Source organism: Miscanthus floridulus, chromosome 14 (assembly GCF_019320115.1).
Source record: "Miscanthus floridulus cultivar M001 chromosome 14, ASM1932011v1, whole genome shotgun sequence".
Taxonomy (NCBI): Eukaryota; Viridiplantae; Streptophyta; class Magnoliopsida; order Poales; family Poaceae; genus Miscanthus; species Miscanthus floridulus.
Genome location: NC_089593.1, coordinates 22866058 through 22889808, shown reverse-complemented (window position 1 = coordinate 22889808; position 23751 = coordinate 22866058). Strand labels below are relative to the sequence as shown.

Here is a 23751-nt window from a genome sequence, read left to right as displayed (position 1 = left end):
AGTACCATGTTTCAATTATATTGATGCAACAAATTACTTTAAATCCCAGGTGCATATATAGTGGTTGCAGGATCTTACCATGAGGCATGAGCAATCAAATAGTACCATGTTTCAATTATGAATTTATGATGCAATAAATTAGCTAAAATGATATAAAACCAATCTTTCTATCTAGTATGCATTAGTTGGAAAACCAATGCGCATCTTGAACATTTTAATTCCAAAATAACAGTATTTTTTTTCAATACCACAAACTCATCGATGAATTAAGAAAGCTAGTCCATCTAGCAATTGCAATTAGCGCATTTTGTTAAAAAATAAATAAAAAGGGTTACATCTCTTTTAAAAAAAACAAGCGGCGCAACGAATTGTGACACATCAGCCGGGGGAACAAGGAATGTACCCGCGGGAATTTTTGGCCCCCAATCTCTCCGCTTTGCCAACCAACCATGCACGGGTCTCGAACATCCCTTATCGGATCCACTCCGCCCTCCCGTCTCCCGTCCGATTCCCCAGCCTCCTCCTCCTCCAGTCCGGAATCCGGATCGCCTTCTCCCACCGATCCGTCCGGGCACCGGCATGGCTGCGCCCCCGCCGAAGGCGCCGGCGCCGAGCGCTTCTTCGGCGGCCTAGCGTTTGTTTGCCTCCGAGGATTTCCGCCGGTCGCGTTACCGGATCTTGTGTGGGCCGTCCGTCGAGGATCCCGCTCGCCGAGCCGCCGCCGCCGCCGCTAGTATGAGCTCCGACGGTCGCCTCCGCCGCGCGCTGGTCGCGTTCGGCGGCGGAGGGGACGTGTGGAGCCTCGTGGACGCGGCGCTCGCCGCCGCCGCGCGGGACAGCCCCGCCGAGCTGCGCGCGCGCCGCGACGGCATCGTCCAGCGCCTCTACGCAGGGGCAGCCCGCTGCCACAGCTGCGACGCCAACGCTCACCCGCCGCCTGCTCAGCCGAATGGTGCCGTCGCTGCTGCTGCTCCTGCGGCGGCGGCGGCGGCTTCTCCAGCCTCGCCTGACGAGGAGGTCGACGTGGACGGCCTCGACGACGTCGACGGCGAGGCTGATGACGGCGCCGGCGTGGAGAGCAAGATCCTGGCGATCAGGGATTTCTTGGAGGACCCCGACCAGGTCCTCAAATATCCCATCTTTACCGCTTTGATTGACAGTACTGCAATTTTGCTGACAAAAGGGGAGAAAAGGCTCACTGCTTCATTGCAATCTGTACCTCTGTCGCGTGGTCTCCTCACAGTCGGAGGACGAGATGGTGAGCCTGCTGCAGAATCTAGCAGACATGGACATCACCTACAAGGCTCTTCAGGTCAAACTTGCTTTTAGCTTCGCTTTTTGTTGGTCGTGTTCAAGGAAAGATTGGTTCGGATGCTTTCTGAGGCAGCAGCTCAACGTGGTGAAAAGTTTGCGATTCTGTTTTTGCAGGACACGGACATCGGCCGCCATGTGAATGGCCTGCGTAAGCACCCATCCAGTGAGGTCCGGCAACTGGTGAAGCTGCTCGTCAGGTGATGAACCAGCTGGCTGCTGTTAAAGCTGATGTTCTATTGGATCGATGAGACATAACTGTCTTCTGATAATCTGATTGTGGATTTGTCTTTGTCTTTGTCTTTGGTTGTGAAGGAAATGGAAGGAGATAGTGGATGATTGGGTGAGGCTGCACAACTCAAGTGCTGATGGTGGTGGCTCGATCATAAGTATGGTGCTGTACAGAATTTGAACTTGTCTAATGCGTTGTGTTTGGCTCCAAAGCTTTTGGAATTACTGTGTTTGGTGATAATTTTGATACCTTTGATTCATGGTGGCAGGCGATGGTGACTCACCTGATAAAGTCCAACCCAAGTACCAGTCAAATACTCATGTAACCATTCTTTCTCGCTCCGATATGGGCCGATCCTCTGTTTCTTGTGTATAGTATTGCAAATAAAATAGCTGTGTCACACCAGATTTAGTAAATCCATTTTTTTTCTTAGAGGTTTGACCTGAGAACAGTATCGTGCTAAAGGTGTGTAATTCAATTTCCCTTTCTAAAATCCATTCTGTAAACAAAAAACAGTATATCAAACAAACATCTACTCCCTAAGTGTCATATTTTGCAGCACACGTCTTAGTAGCAACTAAAAAGGCTAACAAAAAATTTAAATGCTTCGTATCAATCTTCTTATACCTTTAAATTCTTTTGCTTGTCTCAATGGCATTCTTGCCAACAGAAATCATTTTATTTTGTTGCTATTGTGCAGTTGCAGGCTTCAGACTTCAAGTATTCCCCCAGCCCACAAAGGCATAGTGAGTTCCCATATCCATCCCCTAAAGAGGTTAAGTATAGCTCGTACTGATGTACTGATGGTCCCTATTTTGGACCTTAGATGTTTTGAGCTCAGAGAGGTCTGGCAATCATAATTTGGTGGAGTCAACAATGGAGAAGTGTAGAACGAGCCCTGCTCCTGCATACCATAACGCCAAGCAGAACAACAGCAACAACTATTCTACTGTTTCATCATCAGCACCAGCTGTAAGTCTTTGACCATACAGTCCTCTCAGATTTTTCTTAGAGCTGTACTTGCTTGTCATTGCATAGGGACTATGCGCTTGGTTTTGTTTAGTGCACAACAAAAAGGCTTGAAAATAAGTTCAGTCCTCCCTAGAAAAGAAAAGAGGAAATAAGGTCATTACTCTAGCAGCATGGAGTTGTCATCTGTTCACTAGCCTCACTATACACCACTCACTGCACATTGATGTTATCATGCAAAGTAGTGAAAAAGGCCCTTATCATAATTAGGCTTTAACTTTTCTTAGACTTTTGACTTTGCTCTGCTCACGTTTAGCATAACAGCGCCTATTCTTTCATGTGATGTTCATAATTACACTCCGCAGAGAGCGATGAGGGAGCAAAAGAACACTCTTTTGGATGCTGAGAAGCTAGATTCAGCCAGGAAGAGGCTTCAGGAAAACTACCAGGAAGCGCAAAATGGTAAAATTTCAATGGCATGCTCTGTATAGTTACCATTGACTTAGAGCCTTATACGAAGTTAAATAACATCTCACTACGTATAATCCTTGGTCTGATTTCCCGTTGAACTTGTCAAATAATGTGCTAAGCTGTCAGGATAACAATGTGACAGTGAGGACCAAAAGAAGTGACATTGGTACCCATGTCTCTAACATCTTTTTCCCGCTCCCTTTCAGCGAAAAAGCAGAGGACAATACAAGTGATGGATATCCATGACATACCTAAACCGAAGAACAGGAACACCTTCATACGCAAGGGCGGTGGAGGCGGATTCCTGGCAAAACACCGGTGATCTGCCTAACCGCCATCGTGCCTATACCGGTCTCGCATATTTATTTTGTACTAGCAAAAAAAAAAAAAAAAAACGAAATTTGAAAGCAAACTTTTGTTTCCCCAGTTTGATTTGTACTCCTGCAGTCCAGTCCACTGATATATAAGTCTATACTGCCTAGTCCATGAGGCTACGCTTGTACTTCTCTTAAGATTGGAGAACAGAAGGAAAACAAATTGTGTTATTTTTAATGACACCCACCTTCCTACCTGATACCAATCGATGGATAGCCCTATTGTTTCGTTTCGTTTTGCTTTGCTTTTTGTTTTTGTTTCTTTCTTCTCCTTGTTCTTTTTTGCATAGGACAGCAGGCTAAGAACAAGGTCGTGCAATGCAGAATGGGTGCGTGGACGTGTAGTCGAATCCAATCATGCACGTTGTTTGTCATTTTTTTCCTACATAAATAAATAAATAACGAGTAGCACTAGCATGCATTAATTGGCACGAAGATGGTTGCAGTGGCAAGAGCTGAAGTTGTTTAGTCAAAAGTCAAAGCAGCTTTGCATCTCCCGTGGGCCGTGGCCTGGGGAAACTAGAGGCCACATGACATTCGTGTGTGCTGTCCTGTGCTACTCCTGTCCCCGTCGTGGGAAGTGGGGAGCCATGTCCTCGGCACTTCCAGACCAGAGTATTCTACACCTGTGTCGTCTTCATCCATAACATTAAGGGCATGTTTGGTTTCTACAAGAGCTTCTAAAATTTTTGTCATATTAAATATTTAGACACATATATATAGAGTATTAAATATAGACTAATTACGAAATTAATTGCACAACTTGTACCTAATTTGCGAAATGAATCTTTTAAGTCTAATTAGCCCACGATTCGACAATATGGTGCTACAGTAACATGCGCTAATGACGGATTAATTAGGCTTAAAAAATTCATCTCGCAAATTAGCCTCCATCTATATAATTGGTTTTGTAATTAATATATATTTAATGCTCCTTATTAGTATCTAAATATTCGATGTGACATGAATTTTAGGAGTGACTAAAGAACCAAACACCCCTAAGATGCTGCCCGTCTGTCAGAATCTACGATCTCTGTTCTTTTCACGCACCGTCCTCGTCCTCTTCGACTAAACCACTTTGATATGATAGCAATTTTCGCCGCCACGCTAAGTGCAGAGGCAGCGAAAAACAGACACTAGGCAGTCGCACTTTTCTTATGGGATGTTTAGGGAGCCTGAGTTTATGCCGTGGTGGGCATTGCCAAGTTATCTCGTGGGAATTCTCTGGCTCTTCCAATGCTTAATTACATAGACCATGTTCTCCAATGTTTCCAACTGTATGAACAAAAACAATAATAGTCAAACGTAAATTCATCGCACGCGACGGTCGGGACTTCGCGCGACGGTGCGACCACCCTCCCTGCGCGTCTCCTCTCTCTCTCTCTCCCTCTCCCTCCCGTGTGTCTCCCTCTCCCTCACGCGCCCGCGACGGCACCCGCGTCGAAAACGAAGAAGACGACGTTGGCGGTTAGGGTTCCGGAGACCTCGCCGGAGACAAAGAAGACGACAAGCTCACACCTCGCCGGTCTCCCCCCCCCCCCCCCTTCTCCTTCCCAATTCCGGCGGGGATAGAAAGGCCCGGCCAGGGGGAGGGAGGCCAGCTAGGTAGTGGGGAAGGAGGCCGAGCGGCTTACGGGCCCTGGTGGCGGCCGGGCCAGGGAGGGGCGGGGGTCACCATGGTCAGAAGGGGAGGGGAAGAAGGCACCTGCGGCGGGGTGGTGGTTGGCGGCAGGGCGACGAGGAGGAGGATGGCCAAGGTCGAGGACGATGGCGGGCTACTCCACAGGTAGGGAGGGGCCACGGAGGAGAGACGCAGGGAGGGAGAAAGCAGCGGTGGAGGAGGTGAGCGTGGTCCTAAATTCATCTTGATGTAAATAAAATCTGGCATAAATCAGCAACAAGTTGAATGGACTAAGTTGAGCAGAGACTTCGTACCTTGCCAAGCTTATAAAAGGTATGTATTCTGGGGGTCTTGATCATCACTGAAAGTGAGTTGATGGATGCGCTGCGCACCCTCGAGCTTTTTCAACAGCCAGAGTCCAGAAATTGAACAAAGAATTTAAGTTGTACCAGTAACCCAAGTGAGGCCCTGATATTGACATATGAGTGTACATGTTCTTCAAAAGTGGTTGCAATGCAGGTTCTGTTAAGAAGGGGGGCAATGCCCCCTCCCCACCCACAGTCACATCACCGCCACCATTCAAAAATCTCATGATTAATCAATAATAAAAAATTATTGGCCTATTTGTATTATTACATGTCAAATAATATTTTAAAAATCTAGAAAAATTATAACTATATGCAAACTATAGATGATAAAAAATTGTGTGATAGTTATCGAATAATTGATATTATAATATGCATGCTTATGTCCATGTGAAAAAATCCTAGATCATATATTTATACTCTATTTGATCTGCAAAATAAAGGAAAACAAGAACCTGGTACTAGTAGTTTGTTGAATAATTTGTATTAAACCACAACTAAGATTATATTTGATGATAAACAACACATGCCACATTCATGTAACACACCCATCTAAAGAAACATCTTATACCAACCATATATACCCTTGCCTAGCTCTTTATATTCCAATATGTACGGTCATTTCAAAAAGTAATGTGTACGGTCACTTGGCCCTGTTCACTTTCGTTGAAAAGTCATGGCTGAAAGTACTGCTTGCTGATTTGTTGTGAGAGAAAAATATTATTCTTTCGCTGAAACAGTACGGCTCAGGCTCATTAGACAAGTGAACAGGACTAACATTAGTAATGTTTCTCTACTCTCTTTGTTCAAAAAGAAGTGCATATCTCACTTTTTTAGAGTCAACTAATATCAAATTTGGCCAAATATATAAAAAGGTGCTAGTATTTATAATACCAAACAAGTATTATTAGATTAATTTGTAATATATATTTTTATAAACATATTTAGAGATTAAATGTTGATGCTATTTATATAAATCTAGTTAAATTTAAAATTAATTGACAAAATAGATATGATTGGATACTAGAATTTTACACTAGTTCAAATAAATTACTAGTTAATATTATATCAGTTAAATTTACTCATATACATATGTTAAGTAACATATATGGCCCTTGTTTATTTTCCACCCTAAAACTTTACACCCTATTTCATCGAATGTTTGGACAAATGCAGGAAGTATTACATTAGACTAAAAAATAAATAATTGCACATATTGCGATTACTTTATGAGATGAATCTTTTAAGCCTAATTAGTCCATGATTTAACAATAAAGTACTACAGTAACACATGTGCTAATGACGAGTTAATTAGGCTTAATAAATTCGTTTCGCGGTTTACTGTCAGATTCTGTAATTTATTTTTATTAGTACCCGAACACCCTAGGTAACACCCTTATCTAACACCCAATGTGACACCCCAAAACTTTACACTTTGGATCTAAACAAGGCTATGATATAGGTTCTTCCACTCATCGCCCTAAGCTTTGAAGTGAGCAACTTCATGATGAAAGAAGGAAGAAGAAGATGGATGCACTATGCAAATTGGACGGTTTTGATGGCATCATCTATGATGTCAAGCAAACTAAGCAATGGTACCTTCCTTACAATTTCTTTGTCTCTATGGTACGTAGTTTTTTTTTCGCTTATGATGCGTATCCAACGGCAACGCAGATGGAAGCATATGCCAGGGCATATTTAACTTTCCCCTATATCCACCAGCACGATCTCTTCATACACCAATGAAAAGAGATCAATAAGGAAAATTGTATTCGATGGCCTTACAAAGGGATTTGAGAGGGACAGATTGACAGAGGAGGCAACCAAGAACCGGGAGACATTGGGACGAACCGATAACATTTGTTTACCCTAATATGTTATCTGTATTCGGATGCGGCAGCTACGAGGCCAATGAATGAATGGGAAGATAATAAGGTTGAAGATGAGCTTAAGGTTAACTCTAGATTGTTTTTCTCTAAAAAGAGCACTTATAATATAGCATTTCCCTTAAATTTCACCTAAAATCTTGCTGACCATAAATCTATGAATTTGAATTTATATCTACACGTAAAATCATGCTCATGAAGAGAGAGGATACCTCTGCACCTCTCGTTGCCGGCCAGCTAAAACGGGATCACGGAGAAGCCGTTCCAAGCGTAACGTGCCTGATGTCTCAACTCCCGCGCAAACCGGCATTCTCTCTCTAGCCACCACCTCACCGCCTCCTTCTCTTTCTCTCTCTTGCTCTGCATGCCTCTTCAGCCATCCGTGCGAACAAACAACCACTGGCCTCGCCATTGCTCATTCCTCCCCCCTTCCACCCGGCCGGCCACCCACCGGAGATGGACAGCCGGAGCCAAGCGCCCTACAAGTCCAGCAGCTTCTCGCCGGCGACCACCCGCGACGACGGCGGCAGGACCCGGGAGGTCGACCGTAACTTCTCCCTGGGCGCCCTCCGCGACAAGAGGGACGTTCCGCACGGTGGCTCCAGGGAGCAGTCCATCAAGGAGGAGGACGAGCAAGAGGAGGGTGACCATGGGGCGCGAGGAGGCGGCGGCGGCGAGGGTCCGGGCTCGGGGGCAGGGGGAGGCGGCGAGCCGGACCTCGCCGCGCTGTCGGCGGAGGTCGACGCGTTCCTCGCGGGCAAGGACGAGGACGCGCCGGTGAGCGTCACGGAGGCGACGCTGGAGAGGTTCGCCTCCGCCGTCGAGCTGCTGGTCGCCAGGTCCGAGGGCGTCGAGGACAAGTGGGCCGCGGAGGCCCGCGGCGAGCCGTCGGCGCTACTGGCCGCGATCACGCGCATCGCGGCGCTCTCGTCCGCGCTCGGCAAGAGCCCCGAGGGCGGCGGCAAGCACGCCGCCGCCGTGAACCGCGTCACCTCCGCGCTGCACCGGGCCATGGCGTTCCTCGAGGAAGAGTTCCACGGGCTGCTCGAGGACCCGCGAGTCCCCAAGACGGCCGGGGGCGAGCAGGGCGGCGCGCACGAGCCCGACCGTTGCGTCCTCGCGCCTCCGCCGGCGTCGGACGCCGGCGCCGGGAAGGAGTCCTCTCCGCCGTACCCGGCGGAGACCGTGGACCGGCTCCGCGCCATGGCCGACGCCTTGGTGGCCGCCGGGTACGTGACGGAGTGCTCGCAGATGTTCCTGGTGGCGCGGCGGAACGCGTTCGACGCGACGCTGCAGGGGCTGGGCTACGAGAAGTCCAACATCGACGACGTGGTGAAGATGACGTGGGAGGCGCTGGAGGCGGTGATCGTGACGTGGACCAAGGCGTTCCGGCACGCCATCAACGTCGGCCTGTCCACGGAGCACGAACTGTGCACCCGCGTCTTCGCCGGCCGCCACGCCGCCGTGGGGCGCGGCATCTTCGCGGACCTGTCCCGCTGCGTGATGCTGCACATGCTCAGCTTCACGGAGGCCGTGGCCATGACCAAGCGCGCTGCGGAGAAGCTCTTCAAGGTGCTCGACATGTACGAGGCGGTCCGCGACGCGTCCCCGGTCATCGAGGCCTTCCTGTCCGCCGACGAGCCGGCGGCCGCCGAGCACCACAGCCATCACTCGGGGCTGGCGGAGCTCAAGTCCGAGATCGCCGCCGTGCGGTCCCGGCTCGGCGAGTCCGCCGCCGCCATCTTCCGCGAGCTGGAGAGCTCGATCCGCGCCGACGCCGGCAAGCAGCCGGTGCCCGGCGGCGCGGTGCACCCGCTGACCCGCTACGTGATGAACTACCTCAAGTACGCGTGCGAGTACAACAGCACGCTGGAGCAGGTGTTCCGCGAGCACCACCACGGCAATGGAGACGACAGCAACCCGTTCGCGGCGCAGCTGATGGAGGTGATGGAGCTGCTGCACGGCAACCTGGAGGCCAAGTCGCGGCTGTACAAGGACCCGTCACTGAGCAACATCTTCCTGATGAACAACGGGCGGTACATGCTGCAGAAGATCCGCGGGTCGCCGGAGACGAACGCGATGCTCGGCGAGGCGTGGGCGCGGAAGCAGTCGACCAACCTGCGGCAGTACCACAAGAACTACCAGCGGGAGGCGTGGAGCCGCGTGCTGGGGCTGCTCCGCGACGACGGCGTGCTGACGGTGAAGGGCCACGTGCAGAAGCCGGTGCTCAAGGAGCGGTTCAAGCAGTTCAACGCCGCCATGGACGAGATCCACCGGACGCAGGGCGCGTGGGTGGTGAGCGACGAGCAGCTGCAGTCGGAGCTGCGCGTCTCCATCGCCGCCGTCGTCGTGCCGGCCTACCGCTCCTTCCTCGGTCGGTTCGTGCAGCACTTCAGCGCCGGGAGGCAGACGGAGAAGTACGTCAAGCTCAGCGCCGAGGACGTGGAGACCATCATCGACGAGCTCTTCGACGGTAACGCCACGTCCATGACCAGGAGGAGGACATGACAATAATAACAACACTATAGCTTGTTGCTTGACAGCACCACGTCCATTGGTCGGTCCAGCTAATCCATCCATTATCGATTTGAGCAAAGCAATGTATTGTTCTTTTTTTTTCTCCAAGAATGCTATAAACACACATGTGTTTTATAAAAAAAAACACATGGATTTTGTGTCCGTCCATCGCGCGTTGTGCGTGCTAGCGCCCCCTTCGCACACGGGCTGAGCTGTGGGCTACGGTGGCCTTTTTATCTTTTTTTTTTATTTTTTTAAATCTCGGGAGTCGCGTCGTTTTGTATTCATTTCTCTCGAGGCTGGGAGGAGGGTGGGGAACCTGCACGGCGGATGGGGGGCGAAGGGTAATCTGCTGGCGATTTCTAAGGTTTGTGAATTTCTATTCAATTCTATCACTTCTGTTGTGTGAATCCAACCTTGTTATTGTGTTCTCCGTCTCGTATTCACTCCCCTGTGATCTGTTGGCGATTTTTGTGCGACATTTTTGTGAACTGCCTCCAGAACCTGCTCAAGTAAGTGCCCCCTCCCCACCCCGTCTCCCTCCCTCCCTCCTCGATTCGCTTCTGTTCGTCCTCCGGTTACGCGCTCGCCTGCCCCGCTCCGCTCATGGATTTTCCTCCAGGGAGCCTCCAATCGTGGGATCTAGGTCGATGAGGCGGCCCTCTCCACTTAATCTGGTGAGGCTTCGGACCTATCCATCCGTGTGTTTCTGTGGACGTTCTGTTATGTTTTTTCTCAATCTGATTTCGTTGTCTCTGGGCAGTTAGGCGATGGTTCACGGCGGCAGTCGCCGATCAAACACCATCAAAACTGTAAGCCTTAACGCCACCTCGTCATTTCTGATTTCATTCCGACAACGGAAATCTTATCCTCAGACTGAGGATAAGGTATCTCGATAAAGGCTGGCAGGCTACAATGGCTGAATTGCCGGTTACTCTTCCTGTCAGTGCTAGTGTCGTTTCGTTACCTCGTTGACGACCCTCAGCTGTTGAATCATCGTGTTGTGGGTTGCCAGTTGCAGGCACCAGGGGCGTCCACTTCTGGTGCCGAGAGCAGCGCCATGGAGATGGGCACTGAGAAGTCTGAAGTGTACAGCACTAACATGACGCAGGCTATGGGGGCAGGTAAAGAGAATGTCTGCTTCTGCGTGTGCTGCTAAGAGAATGTCTGCTTCTGCGTGTGCTGCTTGTAGTGTTAGGCCTTGTTAGACGCTAACTGTCTTATCACATTTTGGGCAAATTGATTGCTGACTTGATGAATTTATAGCCAGGAAATAAAATATTTCCTAGACTCCTACGTGTGTCACAATCAGAGTGTTGAGCTGTTAGTGTGATCAGGCCACATGTGTAACAAACACTCACTCTCCATTCCAGTCTGACAGTTTCCTTTCCGTCTGCTTCCTGGATTCGAACACATTTTGGCGATTATGAACAGTTGTTCCTGAATGTTTAACTTACCATGTCCAGTCTGCCAAAACCTGATCCTGCGATAGTGCTTCACATGTAGTTTTGTTGCAATAACAATTGTGTTACCACTTCATGCTTCAACATTGTGCTTGCCATCTAACCCCTGTGATTGCATTACTCTTTTAGTAAGTTTGGTCTATTAACTTCTCTGATATGTGTTCCTTTTTTCCTTGTTACTATAGCGTTGACATATAGACATGAACTTGGAATGAACTACAATTTCATACGCCCAGACTTGATTGTAGGATCCTGCTTACAGGTGCTTGTCACATCCTTCTTTATACAGAAATATCGCTCCATAGTCCCTACCTCTGTCTGATTATCTGCATTCATGTGCAGAGCCCACTTGATGTTGATAAGCTTCGGAAGATTGGTGTAAAAACTGTATTCTGCTTGCAGCAAGATTCAGATCTTGAGTATCCCCACTAATATTTTGTAATGCATAATCAGCTACCTTTACCAATCTTTGGATTTGAAACCATCAATTTAATACGCCCTTTTAAGGGCTCAAATTTGCTAAACCAGACAGCTCGTAAAGTTAATCCCTTCATTTCAGCAACAAACACAACAAAACAGTCACCCAGTCTTTGTAGTTTTGTTATGAATTAATAGATGCTACCTTTGATTTGAACTGAGAAACTACCTGGGTTACTCCCTTTTCATGCTGACTATGTTAGATATCAATATCTATAAAAATGAACTTCAGCCCTAGTAGTCTAATCTTTTATGCGTCTATGTTGGTCAATGCAGCACAAAACATCTTCTAAAAGTTTATTCGTATTTTAATAAAATGGTCTTTTGTTGTTTCCACTGCTATCTGATGCTTCCATTCCGTGAATATATCTTTCTTCCTTTACCATCCAACTTGTTCAGATATTTTGGAGTTGACATCAGTGCCATTCAAGATTATTCTCTTCAATTATAAGATATCATGCACTGCCGTGCTGAAATTAGGTACCCAAACAGTCGTTGTTTCTTTTTGGAAGTTTAGGGCCAAGAACTTTGTGACATAAATCACAGGCCTTGTTTATATACAATTAAGCAAATCCTTTTCACCATGGGGTAATGCCTATTAGTTAAGTTTATAAGCTGTATAGTCTCTTGAGGAAATAGTGGATCTGTATTTCCATCGAACGACACTTATATGCCAGTTGCCAGTTTGTTTTCCTAGCATTGATCTAAGTGCCCGCTTTTTTCCCTATTGCCGTTATTCTACATATTTAAATTGTTCCTATGTTTAATCACAACATGGATTTTGATGCTTTTGATCTGCGATTGAGGCTTCCTGCTGTGGTTAGCAAACTGCACAAGCTTATCAACTGTAATGGTGGTGTAACATATATACATTGTACTGCTGGACTTGGAAGAGCTCCTGCTGTTGCAGTAGATTTACATAGCACTTTTTTTTTGTTTCCCAAGACAGCCTATTGTTTTACAGAGTCCAATTGTTTCTCTATAGATCCTTTTGCTGCACTAGGTTTACATTATTTTTTCTTATATTGCTCATAACCAGGTTGAATGAAAGCAAACCTTTTGGAGAAAACCATGCGTATGTGCTTTAGAAAGAGTACTAAGTACCAATCCTCCCAAGTTACAAAGTTATGCCTAGATAAAAAAAGAGCATCCCATGACGCACTGACATCATAAATACACAGCCTGTTCGGCTGGTGCTGATACGATCGTATACGATCGTGGATTATTACTGCTGGCTGGTTTGGTGTGAGAAAAATACTGTTCTGGCTAGAAATTTACGATCGTTTACGACCAAGAGAACAGGCTGACAAATGCTACCGTCTGCAGCTTTGTAGCGCTTTAATAACCTCAAGATTTGACTGGGTCTAATTTCTTCCAAGTTATGTAACTTAATTAGAAAATAGTACTTAGGGGGACACATCATTGGCTACAATTTGTTATTGTCCATAGCCTTGAGCATTGTTGTTTGATAGCTTTCTAAGTCCGAGCACTTTTTGTAAATTTCAGTTGGCTTATATGTTCTAGATTCTTGGGTACAGTCTCAACGGAGGACATTAGCTGCTGCAGGTAATTCATTGCAGTTGGTATAACCTTTTTTCGAATATTTCAGCAGTTCTGTTTGTTGGAAGAAAAGATAATATGCTGATTATCTGTGCACTGGAAAACTAATATCTAATGATTATCTGTTCTTAAATTCATTTTTCATTTTTCATTTTGTAGAGTACACGGGCTTTCTTTCCGAAGTTGGAAGCCATTAAGTTGGCAACTGCTAACATTGTAAGTGAATATTGTACTGATTTCTCAGTAGTAGTTATGATGGAGAAGTGGATACAAATCAAGGCGAGTCAAAGATTTTTCTACTAAGCGATGACTGTCTTATTATTTAGCTAACAGGATTATCCAAAAAACACAATCACTTTGAAGTGGGAAGACAATGGTTGTTCCTCTGTTGAAATTTTTCTGGGCTCGACATTGGCTGGGGCCAGGTATGTTTTTCCTTCAATTGAGCGTTTAAAGATTTCCCTTTTGGACGTGACTAGGATTAGGGCATTTATTGAAGTTGTATAATAAATTAGATGCTACTACCTGTCTACCTCTGGCCATGTTTATATGACGTTTCAACAAAGCAGTCTTCGTTAACTGAACTGACCCCTGCGGTGGGGATGTCATATATATTGGGCTGGAGGGAGCACATATATATTCTGTATGAGGCTTAGTGGATTAAACTGGCAATATATATATCCCTACGTGGTTGCTTTGCGGATAAAACTAGGCCATTCATCTGGGTTTCAGCATGCTAGCTCATACATTGTCTCAAACAGGAAGGTCGTTATCCTGGTTAACTCTTAATGTTGGCACTCATTGTAAGCAGCATAATTTTAATGCAGCTGTCAAGTTGTCAATAACGCAGCAGGTTACTTTAAACCAGGTTTTTGGATATTATTTGTTTTGTCGTATGCACTCGACAATTAACATTTTGTATATGCAGACTACAATAAAAGGCTCACAAATTCTCATGTTTAATATCAATTATGGAAAAAATGATATGTATGCAGTACTATCTGCTCCATTTTGCACAACTTGTGTCTTACAATATGCTTTAGATAGATATGCCTAAATCAAAATTACAAATATGATTTCCCCTCACATGATTATGCCTTCATTGTTATGCAGTTCATAATGTAGAAGCGCCATTTTTTGATTGCACATTTATTAGTAGTAAATTGCACACTTCAACTACTGAAATTATGGTGTGTAACATGTGCAATATCTGGTCTTTATAAATAACTTTGTCACTATTTTAGTTAACTTAGACTATGCAATTGTTCTTGTTTTAGGGCATCGATATTCTTCTGGATGGGCTATTTGGGACTAGAAATGGGTCTTTTGTTTCAGTGTAAGCACTAGACAGTGCATTTTTAAGGAGTGCATCTCATTTCTATTTTAATACAAGTCTTCTCTTTAAGGAATAGATCTAATTTGGCTTGAGAATTAGTGTGTGTGTGTTTGTCTTTAGAATGCAATTGGGAAACTGGTAGGGTAAAAACTTTGTAGTGGTGCCAAAATGCTAATATGAGGCCCAACATATATTTCCATATTTTTAATTTGAACATTCTCCAGCTAATCTGAATGCACGATAATTAGTTTGGGTCTGATGTTGCGGTTGCAGCTTCAGTGTAAGAACCAGCCATTTTCCTGATCCTACACTTATTGAAAGTCATGAGTTTACTTTGTTGCTGTCCAAGTTGTCTATATACTGGATCAAGTTTGTACACTAGAAAATGAGATGGTTCTTCGTTTAAAGAAACAAGGGCTTGTCTGTCTATGTAAGTGCATTTTTATTTTAATAATTCTTTCACTTTTAGCATCTGTTAGGATTGTATATTCTCTCTATATATGTCGGGCTAAGTTCATTGTACCAATTATTGTGTATCTTATAGACTGCTAATAGCATGTTGATGAAGAAATCTGATGCAATCATGCTTAGTGGAAAGAAGCCTATCCAGGTCGCGGTTACTTTGGTTGGCTTTGAAGATGTGCTTAAAAATTATGAGAAATCAATACGGAATGCAGTTGCTGACCAGCCAGTTACTCTTCCTGTTGAGGCTGGTGGCCGTCAGTTCCATCTATACAAATTGATAAATAAACATGTTGTAGTTAGCAGCCAATATTTCGGCACAACAAGTTTATCTATTGTTCTTAACTTGTGTTTGATTTTTATTAGGGTGTGTTCAGTGGAACTTTGCACCATAAACCTTGACCATGGTGAGCAATTTGATTTCCTTTTGCCCTGCAGCTTCTAATGTACCATACAGTCATTTTTCTTTGGCCTATGCTGTGATTGCAGAACTGTAGTGAAGCGGTGCTTACTACTTTTGATCACACTTAAAAGTCTGGTTAAAAAAATATGATATTGTACTGTAGGTTGTGCAAAGTTTCCAGGAACTATTTGCGCAAACAAAATATAAGGAAGAAGCTCAGTTGCCAGCAGTCTCTGTAGGGCCTCTTCAGGACACCTAAGACCGTTGCAAAATTTCAGGTAAGGTTGTTGTTTTTCGAGTTGACATATGAAGTTGTTGAAGTTCATGGACCTCCTTCTTGTCCATAGCTGTTGTAGTTCACTAGTGGTGTTGAAGTTGTTGTAGTTTCTCTGTTAATTGTGATTTGTGCCTGCCCACACCAAGTTTTTGTCCTTGTCCTTTCATAAAAAAAAATCTATTATGATTTGTGCTAACACATCTTGAACTTTGTTAATTGTGATTTGTGCTAGCACACCCCTCTTATTTGTCCTTGTCCTTTCATAGAACAAAATATCTCTTGTGATTTATGCTAACACATCTTGAATTATGTTAATTGTGATTTATGCTAACTACATGCAGTAACAAAGGCATTTGTTTGTGGTTGTGGACTAGGATTTTCATGCAAGGGGTTAGCTGGCTGATAACTGAGTGTTACTGCATGTAGTTGCACTAGTATTGTTGACATCACCTCTCATGCAAAAGCTATTTGACTATGAATGACATTTTCTAGTTGATAGAGGATACGATCCTAAATAAGTAGATTATAGGTGGCCATGTTGACACAGGATATTTAACTAAGCTCACAGGATATTTTCTTTTTTGGTTCTTGCGTGCTTGTAGAAGTGCTGGGTTAGCTACTTGATTTGGTTAGGGTAAAGTTAATCGAAGTGGGTAGGGAAGTGATCCAAATCAACTAATTTATTGGGTTTGTAAGTTATCCATCCAGAGTGCACAATATCAGAAGCTCTGTATGAGATAGATATCTGATGTCATTTCAGACTTAGGTGGTATCCTACATATTTTGATACTTCTTTTGTTTGTATTCTCTAAATTCAGCATTAAGTCCATTCTGCTGCATCATAGATTTCATTAGAGGTCACTTCTGGACTGCGGTTTTGAAGTTTTTAGATAACTATTCTCACAATGAAGTTGTTTACTTTTAGGATTCTGACACCACCAGGAACTCCACTATTCTCATCTCTAGAGGTTGTCTCAAAAGGTCCGCAGTGAGCCAAACTGGAACGCTAAAGGCTCGTCCAACTACCTTAAAATCAAGGGTGAGCCATTTGAACATAAGCTGTACTTTGGTTCTTTGGAGTGCAACTGTACAAGATTATCATAAGCAATATTTCTAACTACACCAGACAAAGTTAGTGAAATTCCATATCATTTGAACATAAACTGTACTTTGGTTCTACTCTATTTATTGTGAATTGTGTCTACCCAAACTAATTTTTTCTCCTTGTCATTTGTGTTGGGATGTGTGTGAGATTATGTTCGTTCATAGTCACTTCTGTCCCTGCAGCACACCACAGTCCACGACACTAGTTGTTTTTTTTGCATTTGGGAGGGAGGCTGGTGAGCACATACCATTGCTTGTGTCTTTGTGTGTATGTGTGTGGAGGAGGCACAGGTATGTCAGTGTTACCACGGTTTGCTTGCCTCCAAATCCTAATTGATGCACATTCTTTGCTTAAGCTGCAGTAGTCATCATGCCTAATTGAGCTCGGTTCCTCCACTAACAATGACATTCATGAAGTATTTTTGTTTTACTCTGTACTATTTCTGTATAGCCTCATCCTCCTATAGTTTTGGATAGCTGTGCTGTCTTGTGGCTGTTGTAGTGGAATAGTAGGAGCTCACATCTTTTAATTGTGTGTTGCATATACGCATACACTATACAAGAAAGCTGTGTTTAGTATCAATTTCTTGATTGCACATTTATAAGTAATAAATTGCACACTTAAAATACTACAATTATGGTGTTTAACATATGCAATATCCCGTCTTTATATATAACTTTGGCACTATTTTGTATGGGAGGCGTGCGTTGTAGCTGCTGTCTTAATCTGAGTTTTTTTTGTTTAAAGTCAATATGCTGGTGCTCTGTCATTGATTATATCACATGTTTGCTATCTGTTTTTTTTATGTCCTTCTTTCACTATCTCTTTGGTAATAATATGATGCTGAATTTACTATAGGGTCTTATGGAAGAATTTATAGAGTAGGGATCACATATGAATATATGGTGTACAATAGGTATGAGTCTTTGCCTTTTTATCTTACTTGAAATGTACTTTCAGTAGTGGAATAGTTCTGTAATGTTTTATAAGGGCCAAAGCTTACTTGTCTTAGATCAGTAAAGATACGATGGTTGCTAAAATGCTAAATATTCTTCATTCCGTGCATATGTTTAGTTCAGCTATGACAGCTAAATGCATAGATATTCAGTTTAGGGTGTTGATAGCTACCAACTTTGGAGCATTTTGTTCTGTACTTGGACCTTCTTCTTAAACTATGCATCTGTGAACTGATTATCTTGCAGGATGTGTGGCGCTTCTTCTCTTCATGCTGCTGCCTGATGGAATATCGCCCTTGTGATGCTTGAAGAGACTATTTTCAACAATGAAAGGACATGTCATCCTGGGTCTAAAGGGACAAGGTACATGAGACGTGTACCAGGGAGCTTCTAACTAGACATGTTTTGTAAAAATCTATTGTTTTAGAGGCAGGCAACAAACGTGTGCCACCTTGTGCTAAAACACATAATTTCTTCTCTGTTGGAAATCATGTGTTATGCAAGCAACCAACAACCATGTGCTAGCTTGTGTTAAAACACATGGTTTCTTCTTTGTTTGAAATCATATGTTATGCAAGCAACCAACGACCATGTGCTAGCTTGTACTGAAACACATGGTTGTTGGGTAGACACTCTTTTTTTTTCCTCTTCAAAAATCTTCTTTTTATTTGTCTTCTTCTTCTGCTAATTAAAAACGTTACTGTACTAATTTGGTCCAACAGTTGATCGATGTACTAAGAACTGTACTTACTACACTACTCTCAGGAGTCAGGCCAGCTAGATGACCGTTTCTGTAATTCGTACCCATCCCATTCCCATGTATTGCCTGATGACATTTTAAACCTGTTCTTCCAAATGTAATGTTGCAGTCATTGCTGCTAGATGAATTCAGTTCAGACGAAATCACATCAGAAATCTATCGATAAATAAACAACTAATGTCTATGTCCAATCCAAATCTTTTATTCAGGTTCACTGATTTGATCTCTGTTCTTCAGCCTGAACCTCAACCGAGTTTGGTGTAGACCTTGACGTCCCTCCACCGGGACTCCATGTAGTGCGAGGGGTCCGTCTGCGTGTACACCCCGAACTTGAAGTAGTGGCGGTACCCGCCATGTCCCGCGACGGCGAGCCGCTCCTCGCCGTCGACGAACACGGTGAGCGCCCCCGTGCCGACGTCGTGCACCACGTTGAGCCGGAACCAGCGGTCGTAGATGGAAGCGTCGACAACGCGCGCCTCGTCGTGGTAGTACATGAGCCAGCCGCCGTACACGTGCAACATCAGCGTCGTGTTCCGCCCCGACGCGCCGAACACCTGCATCACCGACACGCCGGAGGTCCCCGCCGGCACGTACCCGTAGCCCTCGAACTGCCACACCCCTGTTGTGTACCTCACCTGCACATAGCAACGACAAACCAAAAACAAATTGAAACGATTAGCAATGACGACAGCTAACTACTAGTAATCATAGGACAGGATTAGCAACATGATTAGCGTTGATCGTGAAGATTAGTGATGCTGCTGGCTTAGATTAATTAGTATATACGTTTAAGAGGATCTCGGAGCGCGGCTTGGTGGGGCTGCCGGGGCTCAAGGGCTTGTCGGTGCAGTACACCCACATCCGCCGCACGCCGTCGCGGAACTCGTACCGCTGCTCCGGCGGCAGGTCGTACGGGTGGTGCAGCTTGAACCGATCCTCGGTGAGGTTGACAGCGATGAAGCCCAGGGTCGGGTCAACGCCGGCGGAGCACTGACCGCACCACGAGACCAAGACGATGAACAGGAGCAGTAGAGGCCATGGCAGGGAGGAAGCAGGAGCCATTTGCTCGATCGTGTGGATGGGCTTTCTTCTCGAGTTCACTTCACTGACACAAATTCTGATGAACAGGTTTGTTGCATATATAAGATGCTGCTATGCTGGTTTGTGTGAACAGGCCGTTTCCTTAGATAATTCGTATGAACGGCCGGCTTCGAAGTTAATGAACTATTGGTCAGCAAAAGTAATTAACGCTGACGCCACTGTCTTGCCGTGGCTGTTTCTGAATATTCAGAGTTAGCCTGCAAAGATATTTGTCAGTTCACCTGCAGCCTGCAAATGTTTTTGTTGTTTGGCTCGGAAGACTGGAACTCCAAAGATTATGCAATTTCGGAATATATATTTAGGAAAGGAGCCCGAGAAACATGCAAGATGTCTTTGGTCACTGGATTGTCTTCGGGGAAAAGAATTATCATGTCAAGTTGTTTATGTTTGCTACTCCTTCCGTTCTAAATTATAAGCCACTTTGACTTTTTTTTGGTATATCTATTTTGCTATGCATCTAGATATATGTCATAGCAAAATAGATAAACAAAAAATGTCAAAGCGACTTATAATTTGGAATGGAGGGAGTATTGTTTTGTGGGGACTGTGAAATGTCAGAAATAAAATGGGGATTGAGAGAAAGTTTTCACAATCGTCTAACAAAGTCTTTCATAAAATTTTTCAGTAACTTCAGAAATGGCACCTTCTTTTGAAGGAACAAGATGCAAGATTCCTGGCGGACAAGATCGACACAATGAAGAAATGGCTGAAGGAATTCCGGAGGCGAACTGAAGATCTCGAAGTTGAAGGAGTTATCTGATGGGTGGTCTGGCTCTTGCAGTTATCGTTTATTTTCTTGTTTGTAGCCTTTCTGGTGGACGCTTTTGTTCGGTTGTTGATCGTAGTCTTAGGTGTGATGGTCTGTGCGCTCCTCTGGTTTGAAGTTGCCTTTGAATTGTTTTGTTGCTAACTGTGGTGTATCCCCAGCCGGGTTTGTGTGTCTGTATCGTGAACATTTGCTTTCTATAAAATCAGTTTTCCTCCGTAAAAAAAAATCAAATACTATCTAGCACAGCTATCGAGGAAGGATTAAAACGGAATCATAGAGTAAAGTTCAAAAAAATATTGGAAGGGGATACCTATATATTTGGTACTTTTAATTAGTGATATCAATTGGAACAAGTGGAGGGTATAATAAGTGATGATGTTGACCTTAAAAAGTATATCACCAAATACTACGACAGCTTGTTTGGAGCTCCTAAACCTTCTTTTGTGACAAGTGACGAGAGTCGTTAGGAGATAATCAAGTTATAGCAGTAGAAAATGAAATCTTTTTTTAGAAAGGACGATAAAAAATTTTGCCACGATTTCTATTAGACAAAGAAAGAAAAAAGGCAAGTGCCTGTCCATGTTTTTAATAGAAACTAAGCCCTAAAACCATACAACTGAGGAGAGTACATCACTCATCCTACACAACTTTGGTACCATTACACAACTATCCAAACTCACGCCACTACCTGCTCCAACTTGATCAAGTCGACCCAACTAACAACTCAAAAACCTCTAATAAGAACAAAAGAAATACGACAACCTGCAGAGCGACATCAGGCACCAACCAAGGCTAGACGACAAGGAGCAACCGTGGAACTGGAATGCCTAGCAAAGCCTCCAAGGAGGAAATGACGCTAAAAGCGCAGACAAGGTAGCCTGCCAAGGGAAGGCTTCACCTGCAACATCCACTACGGTACGAGGAGAGGTAGGAAAGGACGCCTCTAACAAGAAAATGGCACCCGCAGACGTCGTCATCCAAGCTTTCGACCCGACCTCAAGAAACCTCCACACCGTCGTCGCTAGAGACCCGACCCTACCATGGAGACAAGCTACGACGATGGGTCAGCAGCAGCCCGCCCATTTGTCGCCCCTAGGGACGCCAGCCAGGAGAAGCGCCGGGAGAAGCCTTTCGAAGAGACCACCCCCGCTGGACCCGGCAAAGCCGGTCAATAGTAAGCAGGTCCGACCAAAACCGCCGCAGAAGACAGCCTAAGAAAGGGGAAAGGCAGAAGGCAGGGAGAAGAGGGTCGGGATCAGAAGAAGCCTTAGTCACCCAGCCCGCCCACATCCCAACCCCTACCAAGCTAGCCCCGCATCAACCACGTCGTGCAAGGCCTCCGACAGTCTCCGCATCCGAACCACGAAGCACGCTGAGGTGGATGCCTACTGCCAGAACCAGCTGAAGCCAGCTAGAAGCAAGCCGAACTGGTCGGCGACAAGGGAGAAGGAAGATGACGGGGAGGAAAAGAGAGCCAGGGAAAGGGAGGTAGAAGCCCCAACCGTCCAAACCGCCAACATCTACCCCCAGCCGCACCTAGCCACCCTGCCCTGCCCGGTAGACCATCGGCCCTCGGGCAGAGAGGAGGCGAGGAGCCGCGCCGATGCCCAAGTGCCGACGCACACACTGAGCCGTCGCGCGCCGCGGAGAGCTAGACTGCCGGAGAACGGCGCATGATGGCGACGACCAGGCAGGGCTCCACCTCCACGATGACTTCATCTTGGTTCTTGCCTTCTTGTGAATTGCGATCGCCGATTAGTGTTTCAGTTCATGTCTAGGCCCTAAGTATTTTTTCCTTGTTCATTTTTAATATGTATTAATTATTTGTATAGTATTATAGACTTCTAGTACTTTGTACTCATAGAATCATGTTTTTCTTCTAATTTATGTGTTAGAATTTTAGAATATGTAACACCCGTGTTTTGCATCATAATAAAAACCACTAAAATTTTGAACTTTTTAAAACTTTACAACAAATTAAAACTTGATTAGTTCATTTCCTGCAAAACCATTTTTTTAAATAAAATATTTTTCCGAAAACCCTGTATCAAAATCCACCATATATATTTTTGTGTGTCACGTAGGATTTAGTTGTAGCGCTAGAAATAGTTTCGAGGGTTAGTGAAACGCTTCACATTTAAATTCCATTGCCTGCACATTGTTAGATGCTTGCGTGATTGTTTGAATGCTTGTTTGATTGAAATGTTCGATTGCTTGATTGCATATGATTGTTTGCTTTTCTGGAATTTACTTGCGGCACCAAAATAACCTCCCTTAATTATCAATTGCATTCTTAAATTATTTAAAACCTTTTCTTTATATTATAGCAGTAGATAATGCATCGTAAATATAAACAATATTTTGTTAACTTCTCTGCTTAATTATGATAGCCATCGCATCAATGAATTATAGGTTTAATTGTCTTTCCAAATATTTCCTTCTTAGTTACATTTAGTTAATTTCTATACATATGAAATCCTTGCTTTTAATTTCTATTATAGTCATAATGGAATATATATATATATACATTGTTAATCTATCATCCTTTCTCTTCTCAATTATATACTAGTTAATTCCTTTGCTTTGAAATACTTAGAAATATATCATGAATATAAAAGTATTGCATTGCATATACATCATCTATCTATAGGAATACATCATAGTTGTATTTTTCTAGTAACTAGCAAATACATCGTATAGGTATATATATACATTGTTACATTATCTATTTTTATTTACAAAAAGAAAATGGAAAATGTCTACTGTGTACTGTCTCCGGCCGATTGGGCCCAGCTCGGCCCCCTCTCGGCCCGGCCCAAGACACGGCGTCATCGCGACCGCGGCTCAGCGTCCGCACCGCGACGAAGTCGTCGTCTTCCTGGCCAAAATATCGGCGACGACACTGTGCAGCACCGCCTCTCCTCCCCGGGATTTCCATCGACACGTCGCCGCTGCAGTGCGAGCGTCACCGCTGGCCGCCGGAGATATTTCTCCCGGCCAACCACCTCACGCCGCCTATAAATAGCCGGTGCCGGTGAGCTCATGGGAGCGTCGAGGTTGCCGGAGGAAGCTGGGACGAACGACGACGTCATTGCCGTCTCCCTCCGCGCTCCCCGTCTCCTTCTCCTCCTGACCTCCTCTGCTCGCCGGAGCCGACCACCACCGCGCCGCGCTCGCTAGCCGCAGCCGCCGCCGCCGCCATGCTCTGCTTCCTCTTCACCTCGCTCTCCCTCTGCCCTGCTTTTTGCTCTGCGCCGCCGCTGCCGTGCGCCACGCCGCTGCTAGCAACGCCGCCGCCGGCTCTGCTCCTCCTCCGCTCCCTCTTCTCTCTCTCTG

At 45.0% G+C, this 23751-nt stretch overlaps 4 protein-coding genes across 4 annotated transcripts; 3 read left to right on the top strand and 1 right to left on the bottom strand.

The window, feature by feature from the left end:
- The first annotated feature begins 429 nt into the window (after nucleotides 1-429).
- Nucleotides 430-3563, top strand: LOC136504626 (probable mediator of RNA polymerase II transcription subunit 26c). The gene is made up of 9 exons (XM_066499580.1): nucleotides 430-1122; nucleotides 1244-1312; nucleotides 1429-1511; nucleotides 1627-1700; nucleotides 1812-1864; nucleotides 2244-2289; nucleotides 2370-2515; nucleotides 2878-2974; nucleotides 3190-3563. The coding sequence occupies exons 1-9, from the start codon at nucleotides 736-738 to the stop codon at nucleotides 3303-3305; spliced, it is 1071 nt and encodes a 356-aa protein (XP_066355677.1). The 5' UTR covers nucleotides 430-735; the 3' UTR covers nucleotides 3306-3563.
- A 4005-nt stretch (nucleotides 3564-7568) lies between these two features.
- LOC136504251 (exocyst complex component EXO70C1-like) lies at nucleotides 7569-10532 on the top strand. The gene is made up of 3 exons (XM_066499112.1): nucleotides 7569-10113; nucleotides 10369-10423; nucleotides 10510-10532. The coding sequence occupies exon 1, from the start codon at nucleotides 7686-7688 to the stop codon at nucleotides 9735-9737; it is 2052 nt and encodes a 683-aa protein (XP_066355209.1). The 5' UTR covers nucleotides 7569-7685; the 3' UTR covers nucleotides 9738-10113; nucleotides 10369-10423; nucleotides 10510-10532.
- On the top strand, nucleotides 10517-11641 carry LOC136503185 (phosphoglucan phosphatase DSP4, amyloplastic-like). The gene is made up of 4 exons (XM_066498340.1): nucleotides 10517-10633; nucleotides 10768-10870; nucleotides 11395-11471; nucleotides 11552-11641. Exons 1-4 carry the CDS (start codon nucleotides 10517-10519, stop codon nucleotides 11639-11641), a joined length of 387 nt encoding a protein of 128 aa, XP_066354437.1.
- Nucleotides 11642-18744: 7103 nt separating this feature from the next.
- On the bottom strand, nucleotides 18745-19627 carry LOC136502664 (citrate-binding protein-like). Its single transcript, XM_066497909.1, has 2 exons — nucleotides 19332-19627; nucleotides 18745-19180 (listed from the first exon to the last, which is right to left on the bottom strand). Exons 1-2 carry the CDS (start codon nucleotides 19605-19607, stop codon nucleotides 18791-18793), a joined length of 666 nt encoding a protein of 221 aa, XP_066354006.1. The 5' UTR covers nucleotides 19608-19627; the 3' UTR covers nucleotides 18745-18790.
- Between the last annotated feature and the right edge of the window lie 4124 nt (nucleotides 19628-23751).

What these genes read in the sequence shown, in the direction of transcription:
- LOC136504626 (XM_066499580.1), top strand. Translation starts at nt 736, where the DNA reads ATGAGCTCCGACGGTCGCCTCCGCCGCGCGCTGGTCGCGTTCGGCGGC. An exon ending in TGGTGGTGGCTCGATCATAA is followed by an intron (nt 1,701 to 1,811) that starts GTATGGTGCTGT and finishes TCATGGTGGCAG; the next exon opens with GCGATGGTGACTCACCTGAT. An exon ending in TTTCATCATCAGCACCAGCT is followed by an intron (nt 2,516 to 2,877) that starts GTAAGTCTTTGA and finishes TACACTCCGCAG; the next exon opens with AGAGCGATGAGGGAGCAAAA.
- LOC136504251 (XM_066499112.1), top strand. Translation starts at nt 7,686, where the DNA reads ATGGACAGCCGGAGCCAAGCGCCCTACAAGTCCAGCAGCTTCTCGCCG.
- LOC136503185 (XM_066498340.1), top strand. Translation starts at nt 10,517, where the DNA reads ATGGTTCACGGCGGCAGTCGCCGATCAAACACCATCAAAACTGTAAGC. An exon ending in ATCCTCAGACTGAGGATAAG is followed by an intron (nt 10,634 to 10,767) that starts GTATCTCGATAA and finishes TGCCAGTTGCAG; the next exon opens with GCACCAGGGGCGTCCACTTC. An exon ending in GACGCAGGCTATGGGGGCAG is followed by an intron (nt 10,871 to 11,394) that starts GTAAAGAGAATG and finishes TTGTTACTATAG; the next exon opens with CGTTGACATATAGACATGAA.
- LOC136502664 (XM_066497909.1), bottom strand. Translation starts at nt 19,607, where the DNA reads ATGGCTCCTGCTTCCTCCCTGCCATGGCCTCTACTGCTCCTGTTCATC. An exon ending in GCTCCGAGATCCTCTTAAAC is followed by an intron (nt 19,181 to 19,331) that starts GTATATACTAAT and finishes TGCTATGTGCAG; the next exon opens with GTGAGGTACACAACAGGGGT.